At 42.3% G+C, this 17,431-nt stretch overlaps 1 protein-coding gene across 4 annotated transcripts in view; it reads right to left on the bottom strand.

Annotated features, from left to right (window-relative positions):
* Positions 1-459: 459 nt before the first annotated feature.
* The window catches only part of NSD1 (nuclear receptor binding SET domain protein 1), a 67,754-nt gene continuing 50,782 nt past the window's right edge, over positions 460-17,431 (bottom strand). For all 4 annotated transcript variants that reach the window (XM_066613502.1, XM_066613503.1, XM_066613504.1 and 1 more), the window contains 8 exons: positions 17,070-17,275; positions 15,258-15,370; positions 12,617-12,886; positions 11,272-11,388; positions 10,828-10,969; positions 10,412-10,518; positions 9,535-9,736; positions 460-8,209 (listed from right to left, as the gene is read on the bottom strand). In XM_066613502.1, coding sequence (XP_066469599.1) covers positions 6,345-8,209; positions 9,535-9,736; positions 10,412-10,518; positions 10,828-10,969; positions 11,272-11,388; positions 12,617-12,886; positions 15,258-15,370; positions 17,070-17,275 — 3,022 coding nt within the window. In that variant the 3' untranslated portion in view covers positions 460-6,344. The remainder of the gene's footprint in view (positions 8,210-9,534; positions 9,737-10,411; positions 10,519-10,827; positions 10,970-11,271; positions 11,389-12,616; positions 12,887-15,257; positions 15,371-17,069; positions 17,276-17,431) is intronic.

The following is a 17,431-nucleotide window of genomic DNA, read 5'->3' as shown; positions in this document are numbered from 1 at the left end:
GGGAGCAGCCCTCTTCATACTGCACTTCCATTGCCATTAGCTCTGTGTCAAATTTCAAAGGCCTGATGCAAACAAGGGTGCCTCTCACATCATAGAAGTAATCAGAACAGTTTGGAATCAGGGTACACTCTCTCTGGTTCATTTACCAAGGTGTCATTTTCAGAAAGCTGCTACAAAATGGGCAAGTGCACCCAGGAAGTTCATGATGGAAATATTCAAATTATATTTAACTATGAACTGTATAGCTATAAAACTGCTCTTTTGATTCACAGGAAGGTGCCAGGTCCCCACTTGCGTGACCCATGGGATTCAAACTCACAGTTTTTGTTTTTGAGCTTAAAAAGCTTCTCAGAATTAACTCTGCCCAGGCTTAATGAGACAGGACACACAAGCAAGAGTAAAGTTAAACTTTACTTTACAGTAATTGCTTTCTTTTATATACAAAGAATTACAGTACATATTCTGGGAACACCTGGGTAGGGTAGCCTTTTTTTCTTATCATAAGTTTCACATACACAGTCAACTGGCTAAGGGGGGCAAAAATGAAATGATCCAAAACTCTCTTCTTCAAATATAAATCATGTTAACATGTCCCTCGCCAACTTCAGTCCTCTCCAAAGAGAACACAGATTATAATTGGGTAGCTCTACACAAACACATTAAGCTTGGCTGTCACTAACACCAATGTATGTTCTGTTATGTTCCCTTTCGTTATCCATGCAGAAACAGCAATAAAGCACTGCAAAACAGGAATTTGCTTAGGCCTTCTCCTGCAACGACCCTGCTCAGTCACAACTCCCATTGAGATGTTCTCCAGAGTCAGCCACCAGCATGCCTGAGGATGAAGCAATACAGAATGGCTTGGAGAAATATAATCTTTCTCTAGCGCATGTTAGCATTACTCAATGTTAATTTCCTCTTTTGGTGTTCTTTTTTTACTTTGTTTCTCACCATTAATCTCCAATTTGAGCCCAGTTCTAAGCCCCTGCAAACACACACTGGGGTAGACTACTAAGCTTTTAAAGAAGTATTTTTCTCCAACACACTACAGACCTGACCAATTCATAAGCACCACACATGTAACTTATCAAAATGTGATACAGAGTCATCCCTCTCCAGTTGCCTTAGAGATTCTTCTGTTATTGAAATCACAATTGTTGGTTTCTATGTGGCATCAGAAACGTTGGATCTTTTTCTCTACTTTCCCCAACATGTTGGGGGGGGGTGCGCGAAAGAGAGTTGTTGAATTTGGATAGCTATGCTATGCTAGATGTTTTATAAAACAGTCAAAGTTGCAAAGGAATAGCTGCTTACATACTTGTGCAAGTACACACTGCACCAGTACTGAGATTTCAGTGAGCAATAAGTTCAATGTATACATAACCCCTAACTTTCTGAAAATGATAAAATTTAGGTGGCCATTATGAAATATAGTTATGCTTTTCTGTTTATCTGTAGTTGACAAATATGCTTGGAAATATATTGCTTTCAGATAAGAAGCTAATCTATAAATGTCACGGTATACATCTAGCATCTCACAGCAGCAAATTCATCAACATTGTTAAATGCCCATACTTGACAGATTGCTGACAATCCATCATCATATCAGCATATTAACCCTGACAGCTTCAGGACAAAAAAATTGGGGTCTAAGGAATGTTTAAATTCAATTCCACACTTCTTTCTAAGAGAAGAGTCCAAAGCTCAGGTCTTCCACTCCAAACTATACTTCCTAATCCAAAGAAATTTTAACCAGCTTAGCACCCACAGAAAAATGCAAAAGGGAAGGTATTTCAGAGCAGCAAGGGTCTCTAAAGGTGCAGTTAGTAAGTACAGTAGTACATCCCTAAAATGCACTGGGTGTGTGTGTAGATATTCCAGTATATGCAATTAATGCATTTTAATATGCATCTATTCCCCCCTCCCGGTTTTAGCTGAGGCCCCAGCTGTCTCCCTTAAAAAGGGGAAGGAATTCTGCAACATTAAAAGAGTGAGAAAAGCACTGAATGTAGCTTTACCCTGCTGGGCTGCCACAAATACTCAATAAAAATAAAGGTTAAGATCTTTATTAGATCTCTACATTTGCAGGTTTTCTGATCACAGTTCCTCTTTTTTCTAAGTTAGGGCATATATTTCTCAAAGGGAAGCAGCTAAGTCTAAAGTCTGCCCTTCAGATCCACTCTGGGTAGGACAACTGTTAAAAGACTTTGAGAAATAATTACAAGATTGGAAGAGTCTAGTAGTAGCTTCAGTGTTTCTGGAAAGGCCAGATATTCAAGCCAGTTCTGAAGAGAATGCAGCCTGTTCTCATATCTCGTATAGATGTAATACTAATTAGCAGGCTTGTCATATTATTTTTCACATGATGTAATTAGAGCCCCTGATGCAAATTCTATGCAAGAGAAATGTGATCTTTCATTAGCTCCATACAAACCATTCTTCTTGCTGATCAAGGCTGCAAGAACAGCTGCCTTACTCCATTACAGTAACAGCAAATTGTTCCAGGTGTACAGCCTGGTACTGGATATTGCATTCAGTATATTAAACATCTTAACTAGTGACTTTGTCTAAAAGTAATTATTCTAAAAGCTGCCTAAAAAGGGGTAGTTCTTGACTGAATTTCAGAAGGCAGGCAAAGATGGGCTGAGCCAAATGCAACAGTCAACTCTTTGCCTTACTCCATGATAAGCAGAAACAAACTAAGGCTACAATCCTAACCACACTTTCCTGAGATTAAGCCCCATTGAACAAAATAGGACTTACTTCTGAGTAGACACGGTTAGGATTGTGTCCTAATTCAATTCGCAAACAGGTGTAGGTTCTGCCCATTGCTGAATTCAACTTTTCTTGCCACAGAATTTGCCCTACCTTGGCACAGATTTTAAGCACAAAGTCATACGGCCACTTCATCATATCTCAGCAATGGAGTACTTTGTTTTCTGTATGATATATATAAGCATGTGTGGGAGCTTGGCAGCTCAAGCACCAGAGGTTTATTATTGCATTCACCCCCCCCCCCAGCAAAGTATCACATAAGCAACAATAGAAAAGGCAGCATGCCCAAAGTTTTCAAAGGCTAGTGTATATTTTGTTTCTGGCAGCCCAGCTCCTGGCAAAACTAGTTAATTCAGGCTAGGAAAAGGGCAGGTGACAGGGATGTGTGCATATAAATTGCTCTTTATCAAGCATTATGATCTATACAAATATCCAGCCCAATCACTCTTTAGTCTGTGTCCTCTGGACATCTATCTGCATTCAGGGTTCTTCAGCATGCTACAGCACTTGCCTTTTGCTTAGTCAGTGTTTCTTCCGATGGGGGTGTTATGCCTTATATGAGTGAGCACTTCTTCCCATTCCACAGGAGGAAACTCTTCCTCCTGCCTAATATGTACTGATCAAGGACTTCCGGGTCTTGGGAAGAACACTCCTCTAAGCTGTGCCTTCTGGCTTTCTCACTTATCCTAGCAAACCAGCCAACAATGTCCAGACTTGGAGAGCTGCTCTCTACGGGATAAAACTGTGCTACCATCATGCATGTGCACATACATTCCACATACACTTCTGTGACATCTTCTACTTCAGATGCTAAGTTTAATTTAACAGCTTTCTTGTTTCCATGAAACACATCCATCAGGGAGGGAAGAGGCTGTAAATGAATCTGTACAGAGAAGCTCTCAAGGGAGAAGAGAAGGATAAAATGAGACATCGGGCAATAGGTATGAAATGCCATGCACAAATTCAACCTAGTTCAAACAGGTTGAACTAGCTGGTCCTAGCCAAAGATACAGAATTTGCTGCTACAGTGTCACATACTTGATCCCTGGGACCTGCACTTAGGAGAATTCACTTCAAAATGAAAATGTCTCTGCTTTAAAGATTTAAAATAGCCTCCACCAAAAATATTCACAGTTTATTTTTTTTCATGAAACAAATAGCTAGATAAAACACATGACATTGCAAGAACAGAGTTGGACAAAGCAGTGCAGATATTTTTCTTGTTACAGGTACAGCTGGCTGGGAGGGGGCTGGCACAAAGGAAGCCCTAAACACACAATCTACATGACGAAGTCCAGCTCGCGGGAAGGCCTAGATATGTAAAATTTAGAGCTTTATTATTTTTTTTCCACACATGAGAAACATTGAATACACTGAGCCTCATAATTGGGTTGGCTTGCTTGTTTGGTTAAAAAGGTGATCTTTTCATTTAAAAAAGTGTTAGTAAAAATGCCCTTGGCTTCTTGTTTCTCTCATTCAGAAGCATTGTCCTGTTTCCCTTTGTGCAGGAGTCACGCAGAAACAAAAGGTGGTTGCGTTTCAGCAATGAGCAGCACTTGGTCTGCAGGTCTTCAAGGAAAACCAATGTTAAGCATTAAGATTCCATTAGCCATAATGCTTTGCAAAGTCACTAGCTGTACTTGGAGAAGGCAAAATGATTCAGAAGAGAGGATGAGATGCACAACGGTGTAGGGAATGTTTTGTAGTGCCCAGCAGGTACCGTCATTGTGGAAAACCAATGTTGGAAAAAGTAATGAATCAGAATGGGAACAGCTATTGTATAACATAAAACTGCAATACTGGCAATTGTCTGTAGGACCTGAACACCCCCTGCTTTATCTGTTCCAAGGTGAAAGGACATGGGTTAGGACTGAACTAGGACTCCTGCTCAAAGCTTAGAAAACTAAAAATGCAAAGCAGGAGGTGACCAAATGTTTGCTGCTTGAAGCTGGAGCATGACAGACTGTGGGCCGCCAGCTGCCCAGGCAAGAAAAGCTTCGATAAAAGTGGGGGAGGAATGGTCAAGTTTCTTCCTGATAATGTAGTGTTGAACTGCAACTGCCTGTTAAGTACCTGCACGGTATGCCTGCCTGTCCCTCCTACCTCCAAGAACAGTAGAAATAGAGCCACATTCACATCCAAGTAGCAACTTCACTTATTCCCAGATATAATTGGTGCTGCAGCAAGTGCCATTTCTGTGTGCCAGTAACATTTCTGCTTGTTGGGTAACATAAACAATTTCCCAGATCTACCCAGAATTTACATCAAATGCTGCACTGACTGAAGGATGGAGAAGAGGAAAAGAGCGAGATCTCAGCCAGATGCTGGAGCCTTTGTGTTCCAGTGTGAGAACTGACCTCAACTGTCTCTGTTTTGACATGCAGAGACTCTTCAGTGTAGCCCAGTTAATTCAAGTCTTCTTTCAGTATTTTTGGTAAGATGAGAGATGCATTAAGTAGCCAGAGACTAATCAGAATAAGATTAATTAAAAAGCCACTTTCTAGCCTGGACACTTTTAATTCTCAAATGAACTATTGTCCCACCTTCTGAATTAGGCTATGCTTTAGTCAGAGCAAGAAACCAAAGCTGCTAGAACCATAGCATCGAATGTAAACATGATTTTTAAGCACATACTTGCAATGGAAGAAGGAAAGATGGTTAACTGAATTTGTCTACAGCACTAACAACTGTGGCTTCAAAGAGACTGGACTGGGAAGGAAAGGGAATCGGAAACAGCAATAATGTATTGCAAAATCGAGAAGAGAACCGACTCATTTCTCTAACCTGCTGTTGCCCTTAGTGGTCAAAATTCTGCAGAAGTGGGAGCTCTGACTACATTGCACTAAAGATCTAAGAAGAATACTGGTGAGTGGCATCTTGGAATTTCTTTGATCCCCGCCTCCAATAGTAGGGCCTAGGAGGGAACCTCAGGCATTCATGGTGGAGCGAACTGTTCTGCTTGGCAGAACTGGGCTTCTCATCTAACTTCAAGTAACATTTTTTTTCCCAAAGCACCTGTATTTGACAAGTTTTCCCTGGCAGCAGGTTCTCAAGCAAACACTCCTAAAACCGAACTGGCATTTAGAGAGAAAAAGTATGAAGTCCCTTCCTTTCACCAATAACTAGGTTCCCCACTTAAACATTTTGGAAATGTGACATGCCAGTGCAAAATGGCTGCATCTAGGGAAAGAAATTACGTCTTTGGAACTATGTAGGAATATTGAGAAACACACTGATGCAGGCCTGTCACTTAGATATGCAAATTTAGGACCTGGATTATTTGAATGGAATTAGAGATTTTATCCACAGTGGAATCCTTTATTTCAACTTTATTGTTCGCAAAATGAAGAAGGAACAAACCATCTACATTCTTGCTCCTTGGTTGAGGGATATTCATATTTAGGTAAATGTACCTGGATAGCTCATAAGAGGTTTGGTAGGATGTTGTTGGAGGTTAAGGATCTGGGGAAGTGAATTTTAAAAAACCCAAAAAACCAAAATACCTTTCCCCATACAATAAAAAACAAAACAAAAACAAAAATGGTGACCCGTCTGGTCTCAAACTGGCTTCACTTAGGTTTAGACTCAGTAGGTTCATGGCCAGGAGAGTCCTGGTTCAGTACTAGCACCACATTTTGTTCCGACAAAGGCAAAATGTCCTGCCCCACAGGTGTTTGTGCTTTCCCAGAGAGCCAAGAGATCTGCTCAAATGTCTGAATGCTTCTGGTCAGCCATGAAGTTTGCCCAGCAGGCAGCAAAGCTTCCCTTGCAGGCCAAGGGGGCTGTTCAAATGCACATAGTCTTTCTGTGGACCAAAATGTCTTCTCTGTGGAAGGTGCAGACGCCACTTCTTGGCCTGGACAATGACTGGGCTCAGGGGACTGCAGTTTCTCAGCTGTCCAAAGTGATTGCTCTGTAGATGACAGTCCTTTTGCACCAAGCCATGGGGTCTGTTCACATATTTGCACCTTTTCTAAAGGGCAGGTAGTTTGCCCCATATGTGTTGAAAATTTCCCCATAGGCCTACAAGGCTGCTCATCAGATACAGATGTCCGTTCTTTCTGCTGAGGATTCTGTTCCACAGTCCCAGAACCTTTTTCTTTTGGCTGAGCATTCTGGTCAACAGGCCTCAGGGCTTTCTCTGAAAGCAAAGGCCTAGGGCTTAGGGGCGAAGGAAGCCTCTCTGACAGCTGAGGCCTCAGCTCTGTGATGGCAGAAAGCTTGTTTGATGACACAGGCCGAGCATCCACAGGGGTAGAAAGCCTGTGGGGTGTCGGAGGCTGCAATCCCACAGGAGCAACTACCTTTTCTGATGGTTTAGACCTCAGTGCTATGGGGGTGGTTGGCCTGACCACTGGCTGAGGTCTCAGGTTCAGAGGAACAAAAGACCTGCCTGAAGGCTGAGGTGGTGGACCAACAGACATGGCCTTACCCAGTGACTGGGCCCTCAGAGTCTCAGGCTCTGCAGGCTTGTCCAACTCCTGGGGATCTGAAGTCTCTGTGTCAGATGCCTTGTCTAACATCTGAGAACTGGATGTGTCTGCAAAAGGTGACTTGTCTGACATCTCAGGCCCTGGAATCTCCGTAGTGGGAATTTTGTCTGATGTCTGGGGTCCCAATGACTCTGTGGCAGGCGATTTGTTTCCAGGTCCCGATGCCTCTGTGGTGGGCAGCTTGTCTGAGGGCTGCAAGTCATGAACTACAGTGGAGGATAGCTTTTCTGAGGGTTGCGACCTCTTAGCAACAGTGGAGACTAGTTTTTCAGAAGGCTTTAACCTCAGGGCCACAGTGGAGGGTGGTTTTTCTGAGGGATGCAGCCTAAGAGCCACAGCCGAGAGTGGCTTGTCTGATGACTGCAACCTAAGGGCAAGGGCTGAGGATAATTTGTCTGAGGGCTTTAATCTCAGGGCCAAGGTGGAGGGCAATTTGTCTGTGGGTTTTAAACTCAGGGCCAGGGTGGAGGGTAGTTTATCTGAAGGTTGTAGCCTCACTGCCACTGTAGAGGGTGATTTGTCTGAGGGCTGTAACTTCAGAGCAACAGAGGAAGGTGACTTGTCTGAGGACTTTAGTCTCAGAGCCAATGAAGAGGATGGTGGTTTGTCTGAGGGTTGCAGCCTCAGAGCCACAGTCAGAGGTAGCCTCTCTGATGGCTGTGATTTCAAGCCTGTAGCTGCAGGCTGCTGGTCTGATTGCTGAGAATTTTGACAGCCAGCTGCTGATTCTGTGGGAGGCGCATACTCACGAATCTCTCCTGGCTCTAGAGGATTAGGACCACAAGGATCATGTTCTGTACATGATAGGCGTCCATCCAATTTAGAAATGAATAGCATGCCTTCTCGATGCTGCTTACAGAAGGATCTGGGACACATCTCACAAAAGGAAGCCGCTTCTTTGCTACATACATCACACTGATGCCAAGGACATTCCCATTTTCCTGCAGCATGGGAAGAGAGGAAGAGACACAGCTGAGAAGGGATGCACAGGACACTCTCTCATCAGAAAAAAGAAATCACTGAAATCCAGAAGCCGGAAAGCCCTAACGAATGGAGACCATGCAAAAAATATCAGCTGGTTCAGTTTACCAGGCACTGACTTGATAGTATAAAATTAAAGAGTTATTAATCAAATTCAGTACTGATTTTGGTTCTATTCAGTTCTAATCACTGTTTCAATTTAATTTTGGTTCCAGGTATAAAAACATTTATTAATTCAATTTTTTTTTTTACTGTATGGAGGTATGGCATGTGATAGGGAGTAGCCACCTTCTTGGAGAACACTGCGTGGCCTTATTATATGGTTGTGGGAAACTACACTTATGGAAAACTGCAAAAAAATAGTAGAAGGAAAGAATGACTCCTAAGCAGACAAATAGCAGGGTTGATGAAAAGTAGCAAATAAGTCTGCAAATGAACACTACAGACACATTCTGCCACTTGGGGGCAGCAGGTGTGAATGCAACATAACACCATCAAGAACTTGTACTCCAATAATGCAACCAATGGACATATATTTGGAAGAAAGCTCCATTGTAGCCAATAAGGCTTACTCCTTGGTAAGTGGATGGCAGCTTATGAGTTGGAGATGTGCTAGCGGTGGCCTAAAGAGGAGGAGACAATTTCTCATAAGGGATTCCACTTCTGTCATCTTGAGAAAGAGTTCCAGAAATGGTTTAGTCTATTTTCTAGCTGCCTCAGGTGATATGCATCCCCCTAGGTTTCCCCTAACTTCCTCTGCCCCAGTTTGTTTTATTGGCACATGCCACTTTAGCTACACGCCCTTGTCAAACTGTCTATTCATAAAGAGCTAATTAAGGGAGAATGTGGTGACAAACAATTGCACAGTCCGCAAACCTTGTTGTATTTCAAGCAGGTCAATTGAAAACACAAATCAAAGGACAACTAACCTCGTTTTCATCAAATATTTCTTTATCACAGTACTGCACTTAGCTTGCAATGAGGCAAGTTATGTTATAGGAAGTCTAGCTAGTTTTCCCACACTTTAGCACAATAACAAAGAGAAATGTAACTAGAAAGCACATAGGAAGTTAAGGATGGCTAGATGTTCATGTGACAGAATCCTCTTCCTCTTGTTTAAAAACAGCAACCAGAAGAAGGTCTGGTTCTCAGTCTTCACCCAGTATGCACGACACAACCTGCCACCAGCAGCTGAAAGCCCTTCCAGCTCACCTCCCCCAAAGGCAATGCCAAGAGTGCATATTGCCTCTTCTGTCTTTACGAACAGCATAATGACATAACTGACCTGCAGGTCGCCTGGTCAGATTGAGGCAGTCTGCGTGGTACACCTTGGGACAGCCTGGTCTCTTACAGGAAACCAGTTGTCCTCCGTCCCCACAGCTGAAGCATTCATCTTCTCGCTCCTTCATGATTTCTGCCTGTGACTTGCGCTTCCCATGTCGTCTCCTGAACTTTTTGGATTTCTCTTCTGAGACTGGGGGCTGGTTCTGAAGGCAAAAAAATGTTCCATTAAGCAATGGTCCGAAGGGAACAATTCCTTGCTTCTCACTAAAAGTAAGTATCATGACTTAAAAGTTTCTTTAAAAGTCTTTGGTTTCTTTCATAATCTCAGTATGTGGGCTGTCCTGTAGTTCCTGTAGTCTGTCTATGGTTGCCTCTCCTCAGGAACTGTGAGGAAAAGTAGTCACAATCCTCACAATTCCTGAGGAGAGGCAACCATAGACAGACTACAGCAACTACAGGACAGACCACATACTGAGATTATGAAAGAAACCAAAGACGTAGATGTCTAGTTTGCTACAGAATTTGCTTCTACTGTTGACTTAGTAAAACAATATTTTCCCCTTACAGGCATATTGGAAGTGTAGCTTTTGCCCTGATCACTGCTTTAGGAAAGTAGCCTTGGGGAATTAGAAAAGATTTGTGTTAAATTGCCTTTCTCCCAATTTTTTGTATTTGCAACTCATTTAGAGGATTCAGAGAGGGCAGCAGACACAAAGGAGTGCTCTCTATTTATCACTAATCAAGAATCAGACAACAAAAACCGTCCTGTAGAAAAGGACATTCTGTAGAAGACAAAATTGTTATAATTAAGTAACAAACATGACTAATGCAATTCCAAGAGGAGACTGAGGGGGGAATGGAGCGTTGGGACATGATACCTTTGGTCGTACTCCAAGAAATCCACTGCAATTCGGAGCACCACATTTGCAAACTGTCTTTCCATTCCCCAAACACTCTAGGTTGTAGTTGAAAGTCAGCTCAGTCCCTGGGAATCAGAGAAATCAGTGAAACACAACCAGAAGTGTAGAGATTTCTAAGCATTACATTCTGCTTTTGGCAATGGAATGAAAAGTAAAAAATAACCAAAAAGTTATTTACAAGTTTTGTGTGCTTTATCTCTTCCAAGCCTCAATGTGGTTTTTTTTTGGGGGGGGGGGGAGTGGTGGTAGGGAAGGAGGGGTTAATCAACAGTGAACAAAAATGTTTTAACACTCAGGTTCCAGAGACTTCCTTTTCTTAAGAGATGCAGACCAAACAATTTAGAAACAAATCTGTTCTCAATAGGCTTGCTCACCTGCCTTGATATTTGTAAGAGCAAAAAGTCCAACCCGGGTATCTCCATTCACTGACCACTTCTGAGTCTCACAGTTTGGCTGGCAGCAATGGTTCATAAATCGTGCATGATTGCCCTTTGGTCCTGCATCAATTATTCGATCCTAAAATGAAAGGAATGAACTCAGGGTTTTCAACAACAGCTAGAACTCTGCATGACATAACACCCAAGAGCATTATGGAGCATCAAAGGAGGAGTGAGTGATCTTTGCAAGAAAGCATATACACTGTCAGTAACTCTTGCATTCTAAACCCAGTGAATGTTCAATATTTTGGAGTGCCTGACATCCTAGCCAGATGAAACATTTATATTTAGACTCTTTGTGAGTTTCTGACAAGCACTGTACACACTGGAAACTAGTCATATTTCACTTGAAATAGAGAAAGCAATAAAATGCTCACATACCTTATCCAATGTCAGCATGTAGAAATTGGTGATGTCATGCTCTTGCGCATAACGGATTCTGGCTCGGCATTCCTCCTCGTCTATCAATTCTCCCACATATTCGTTCACAAACTCACCCTGAAAGCATGGGGAGGAGAGAAAAGTGAAACAAAAAAAATACTCTAAACAAAAGGCTCAGACCAACTAACCTCAAAGAGCTGGGGAAAAAAATTTTATCAACAAAAGGCAAAAAATTACCATTCATAGATCGGCTATGTGGTTTTCAGGAAAGCCAAAAAGGTATTTTTATGGAACTTTGGCTAATCAGTTAATTACAGTCTTGGTGTGAGAATATATAGGGATTAGAAACAGTCTAATAGGGCAGACCTCTGCCTATTTCTGAAAACAGAGTTTGTAAGATGAAGCGGGTTCAAAAACTCAGGGTTAGTGGAATGGAACAGCAATCAGTACTACCATCTCAGAAAATCTTTACTAGAACCAGTTTAGTTCATTTCAAGGTCCCTTCTGCATTGCCAGAAAATAGTGACTAACCATTTAGGTAACCATGGAAAACAAGCTCCTACCATATGTTCAAACATCAGACAGGAGGGCTCATTTCTTGACTTTACAAATCTGGCACAGTAATTAAATACATTTCATTTATAGAAAGTGTGGAATGCTGTCTGTTAAAACTAAATCTCAGGGGAAGTGTTAAGATATAAAAACAATGTACAGGTCCAGCCTTGTTATACATGGATTTTTTTATACATGGATTGGACTCAACACGAATGACCTCTGCAAATGAGAAGGAATGTGCGGATTCCTGGAGAAGGGGAAAAAATGCACCCCTTTAAAATCACAGTTTAAAAAACTGCTTTTTACTGTTGCAGAGAGACAGTCATACAAGTGATTACAGGTATAACCTAAGTAACCACAGGTTTTTCTATCTCAAAGCTGATGAGAAGGGCCCTCTAAATTAAAGGAAAACAGTCCTTTAATAATGCAGAGAGGGCAGCCGGCTGACAATCCATCAATCATTCTCTCTGCAGGCTTCACTCCTCCCTTCCCCCTGAGCACATGAAAGAAGGCTAAATGGCAGCGATTATCACCTTCTCCATTTTTCCCCCCTCGCTGGGGCTCCTGGCGAAGGGAGGGATTGTTGACTCCTAGTGAAGCCTAAGCGCCTGGAGACAGACTGATTGCCTCTGTGTGCATTTCAAATGGTCAGCAAGGCTGTTTTAAATCACCAGAGCAAACAAACTTTGTTTTTCAAATTAATTTGCCATAGTGCATTTTTTGCCATCCATGTGAGTTCTTGGAACAGAACCCTCACGAATAATGAGTCTCGAGTCTCGACCTGGTATACCTTTTTAATGTCCCTTTTGGCTTGCAAGCCCCAGCCTCGTGCTAGCGTGCGGAAGATTTCAACCTCAGGATACTGCCTCTTGGAGAAACACTGGTTTTGGCAGCGCTCCCCAGCTGGGCAGACTGCAGGGTGACACTCATATAGCAGCATGCGATTAATACACTCTGAGTCTAGGCCACAGGGGTTTTCATCCGTAGGCTTGCAATTGCACCGTGGTATCTCAGATAGGTCTGCAGTAAAGATCTGTACTTTGCCTACAGGTCGGTTTACCTTTAAGCACAAACATACAACACCAAGTAATTAGACAGGATAAGATGAAGCATTTAGAAAATCAGAATTTTTTAATATTCAAAATGGTGCATATTATTTGAGTATAGGGCTGAAATGAGCCCATATTGCATTTTTATCTTAATCTGTGACTACACCTTCATTACTGCTGCCGCCACCACAGAAACTGCATCCTCCACTTCAATCATCAGCTGTCACAAAGTAAGTGTAAAGTAATGCACATTGCAGTAAGAACATTGTGATTTCACAATGAAATGTCTGTGATGGATCAGGAGAGAGATCTTGGGTCGCTGGTGAAAAGCTCAATGAAAGTGTCAACCCAGTGTGCAGTAGCTGTGAAGAAGGCCAATTCCATGCTAAGAACAATTAAAAAGGGATTGAGAATATGAGAGCCAATATTATTATGCCATTATACGAACTGATGGTAAGGCCAAATCTGGAGCATTATGTCTAGTAGTGGTTGCCATATCTCAAAAAGGATATAGTGGAAATGGAAAAAGTGCAGAAGAGAGCAACAAAAATTATTAGAGGGCTGTGGGGCACCTTCCTAATGAGGAAAGGCTGCAATGTTTGGGGCTCTAGAAAGAAGGCACATGAAGCATGATTGTGACATTAAAAATTATGCATGGGATGGATAGAGTGAAGTTCTTTTTGCTCTCACCAACACCAGAACGCGGGGACATCCACTAAAATTGACTGGCGGGAAAGTCAGAACTGGGTTAAGAGACACTTTTTCAAGTGATGCTCCTCTTATATTCAGTAGGGAGAGAGTAACTGTCCCTATACAGTCCAGCACAGTGTCCTTCCTACTGGCTGCTGGTATTCTTCTGCATCTTTTTAGATAGTGAACCCTTTTGAGACATTGAGCCATTTAATTATTTAATTGTACCTGTAAACCACTTTGGGAACTATTTTTGTTGAACAGTGGTATATAAATATTTTTAACAACAACAACAACAGACAAAACAAAATATTTCTTTACCCAGCACATACTTTTTCTGTGGAATTCCTCACCACAGGCTGCTGTGACAGCATCTGGTCTAGATGCCTTTAAAAGGGGATTAGACACATTCATAGAGGAAAAATCCATCACCGTTTACAAGTCATGATGACTGTATCATCTCCAGGTTTTAGAGATAGCCCATCCATGAATGCCAGATGCAAGGAAATGGCAATAAGAAACAGGTACACTAGGCCATCTGCATCCATGGGGGATCCATTCCAGGACACACACTCCCCATGAATACTGGAATTCACAGAGAGGACCAGCAGGGTGCTGCAATTATTCACATTAGGGCCATGCCAGGTCCTCTAGAAGTCACATCTGGAACCAGAAGTGGCTTCCTATTGCATCACAGAAGTGTTCTGAGACTGTAGAAGGTTTGCGGAGTGGGCCGCATGCCCCCTCCATGTCTCAGAACACCTCCTGGATGCAAATAGAAGTTGCGTTCACAAACCAGAAGTGGCTTCTGGTTGTGTTCGGGGGGGGGGGTCCTCTGAGGTGCAGGCTTGGCATTTGTGGATGGTGGAATCTACAGATACTGAGGGCCCACTATATTTTGTTGTCTTGCGTACTCCCAGAGACACCTGGTGGGCCACTGTGAGATGCAGTAAGCTGGACTAAATGGGCCCTTGCCTGATCCAGCAGGTCTCTACTTATATTCTTATGGCTCTCAAAAAGTGAGGTGAGCCTTCCAAAGGGGGAAGCAGATAGTTGCCAGAAATCAGGCATCTTCATTGATGGAGAACGCAAAATATCAACCCCCTTTCTCTAAACAGAGCTTTCACACATTATACTATAGGTCAGCACAAAGCTGAATTTAATGCAAACAGATGACCTAATCTACATTAAAAAATCACACACACACACACACACACACACACACACACACACACACACACACACACACACACACACACACACACAGTGTCTGGGAATCTGTGTGGCAGGTTCTGTCTGAAAACTGCTTGTATGGTTTAGAACCAAATCCTATGCATGTCTACTCAGAAGTAAGCCCTATTAGAGTCAATGGGGCGTACTCTCATGTATGTGTGGATAGGATAGCAGCCTTAATCTAACACCATTTTGAAAGAAGTAAATATCACAGAAGAGGGACTATACAGTGTTAAGCTTCGGTATAATGGTGGCAAGTGCTGAGATTTAAGTGAGAGAGGGCAAGAGGAACATACCATGGATAGCACTACTCATACTGCCAGCATCACCCTTAACAATGATTCAGGCTGTCATGGGGACTCCAGAACTCTTTGGTCCATTCTATTACTTATATTTAAGGGATTGGGAGTATCACATTTGCACAAGTCCAGCATCTCCTATGATCTTTGGCACCCTCACCTTGATATGTTTGTAAGGAGGAGGCTTCTTATCATTCTTTTTGTCTTCCTGTAACTGCCTTAGTTCCTTCTGTGCCTTTAGCTCTTCAAATCTCACAGCAGCTTCATGCAGAGCTGTTAAAAAAAAAAGTTTGTGTTGCATACAACAGACATTCAGCCATTTGTATGCAATTTTTGTGCATTGTCTTTGCAAAGGAACATTTACAAAACAGATATATCGATAAGAAATGTAGAAAGTAACAGCAGCTACACTGAAACTTGTAAGGGGGGGGGGAATCCAAAGCCTTGCAGAATGTCAGCTTTCTGCCCCTACAAAATTAATCCTCCCAAAATTGACAATAAACTGACCAAATCTTGGTAAATAGTGTATGCCTGTGTCAGTGATGCAAAGAAGCAAGGCAAATGGTTAACTACCAACTGCAAGAGGTAATGAGATTGAGGGCACAATCCTAACCAGGTCTACTCAGAAGTAAGTCATATTTTGTTCAATGGGGCTTACTCTCAGGAAAGTGTAGTTAGGATTGCAGCCTGAGAGTTGCACCTCTGCTTTCATTTTCCATCTGCTCAGCACTGCTGTCTCGAAGTGCAGAGCCTTCTGGGAGCAGAAGACTGCAATTCTGGTTTCTCCATTCAAACATCATGCTAAGTTACTGTGAGCAAAATCCATAGTTTGAAAACTCATTTTAAACCACTGTTTCTGATTCTGGTGCGCTGACAAGCCACAAACCATGGTTTCTCAATTAGGACATCATGGAATGTCCAAATTGAATACCTTTCTAATATTCTACTTTCCTCAAGGCAGGTTTTTGAGTATTATAGGTTGGCCCATCTCATCCAGTTTTTCCACCCACTAATTTGACTCAACACAGGGCCCAATCCTGTGCAATTTTCCAACATCGATGCAGCCACAATGCAGCCCTGGGGTAAGGGAACAAATGTTCCCTTACCTTAAGGAGGTGTCTGTGACTGCCTCCCCACCAAAGGATGCAACACATGCCCCATTGGCACCGCTGCACCGGCACTAGAAAGTTGGATAGGATTGGGCCTACAGATGGCCATCAAGGATGAGAAGGTCCCTGCCAATAATTTAAATGTTCTTTAAAAGCAACCCTTTAAATCATAGTTGAAAAACTGCTTTTCTTACTATTGTAAATTCACAGACAGGCAGTCTCTGGCCATTAAGAATGACTATTTCCAGGTTGTGCCAAAGTCACGACCCCCTCCCTTGGTTGCTCCAGAAAGCAACGTGGAAGCATTTAATCACTTTTGTGTTTCATTTTTCAGTGTGCCAGGGCTAAGGGAGGGGGTCACTTGCCTCAGTGTGACCTGAAAATAGTCATTCTAATAACTGGACACTGCCCACTAATCTACAATGCTAAGAAAAGTGGTTTTTAAACTAAAATTTAAAAGGTCACTTTGAAAAATGAATTGTTGATTTGACTATCCACTGTTTTCAGTATCTGTAGGGAATCCAGGAATGAAACCCCGTGGACACCAAGGGTCGACTGTATTTGATTTTTTTGAACCAAGGGGGTAAGGAGGGAAAAGAGAGGAAAGGCAGGGAAAGACTTCAGAAAGTTTTTTTATCTTGGTCCAAGGTCAGGCTACTGATGATATACAAGTAGTAAAGAAAAATATACAAGTAGTCCAGAAAAATGATAGAACTCTAGTAGGGCTATTCTTAAAGTGTAATTACACCAATAGCTTATCAAAAGTATCCTTAAAATACTTAAGTATCTTATTCTTAGGACCACAGAAACACATGGCATACATTGTTACAAATCGCTACCTCAAAACAACAAAAATGGATCACCTTTCTTGTAAATACCATCGACTCCCTTTGCCATCTTGTCCTTGCTGCTCACATCTCCTTCCATATAGGGAAAAACCCGAGCCTGATGCGTCCAAAGGTAATCATTTGACCCAAAAAACAGCACAGGAAATTCACCAATAACGTGTTTCATCTTCTGGATGTTGACAGGGATGGTCTTAGGGTGGCAAATCTCAGCTGGCCACCACCTGGGAATAAAAGAAATTCAGGGAAAGTGGATTGGCCTCCTGATACAGCCCAGATTTTCTATTCTGTACATTCACCCCTCAGGAGGTACATTAACTACAAGGTTGCTGCTCAGGTCGAGGATGTACACATTCTCTTAGCAGCATGAAAGAAACCAC

Source organism: Tiliqua scincoides, chromosome 2, assembly GCF_035046505.1.
Source record: "Tiliqua scincoides isolate rTilSci1 chromosome 2, rTilSci1.hap2, whole genome shotgun sequence".
In the NCBI taxonomy this organism is placed as follows: domain Eukaryota; kingdom Metazoa; phylum Chordata; class Lepidosauria; order Squamata; family Scincidae; genus Tiliqua; species Tiliqua scincoides.
Note: the sequence above shows the minus strand (reverse complement) of the source record. Positions and strands in the feature narration are given on the sequence as shown.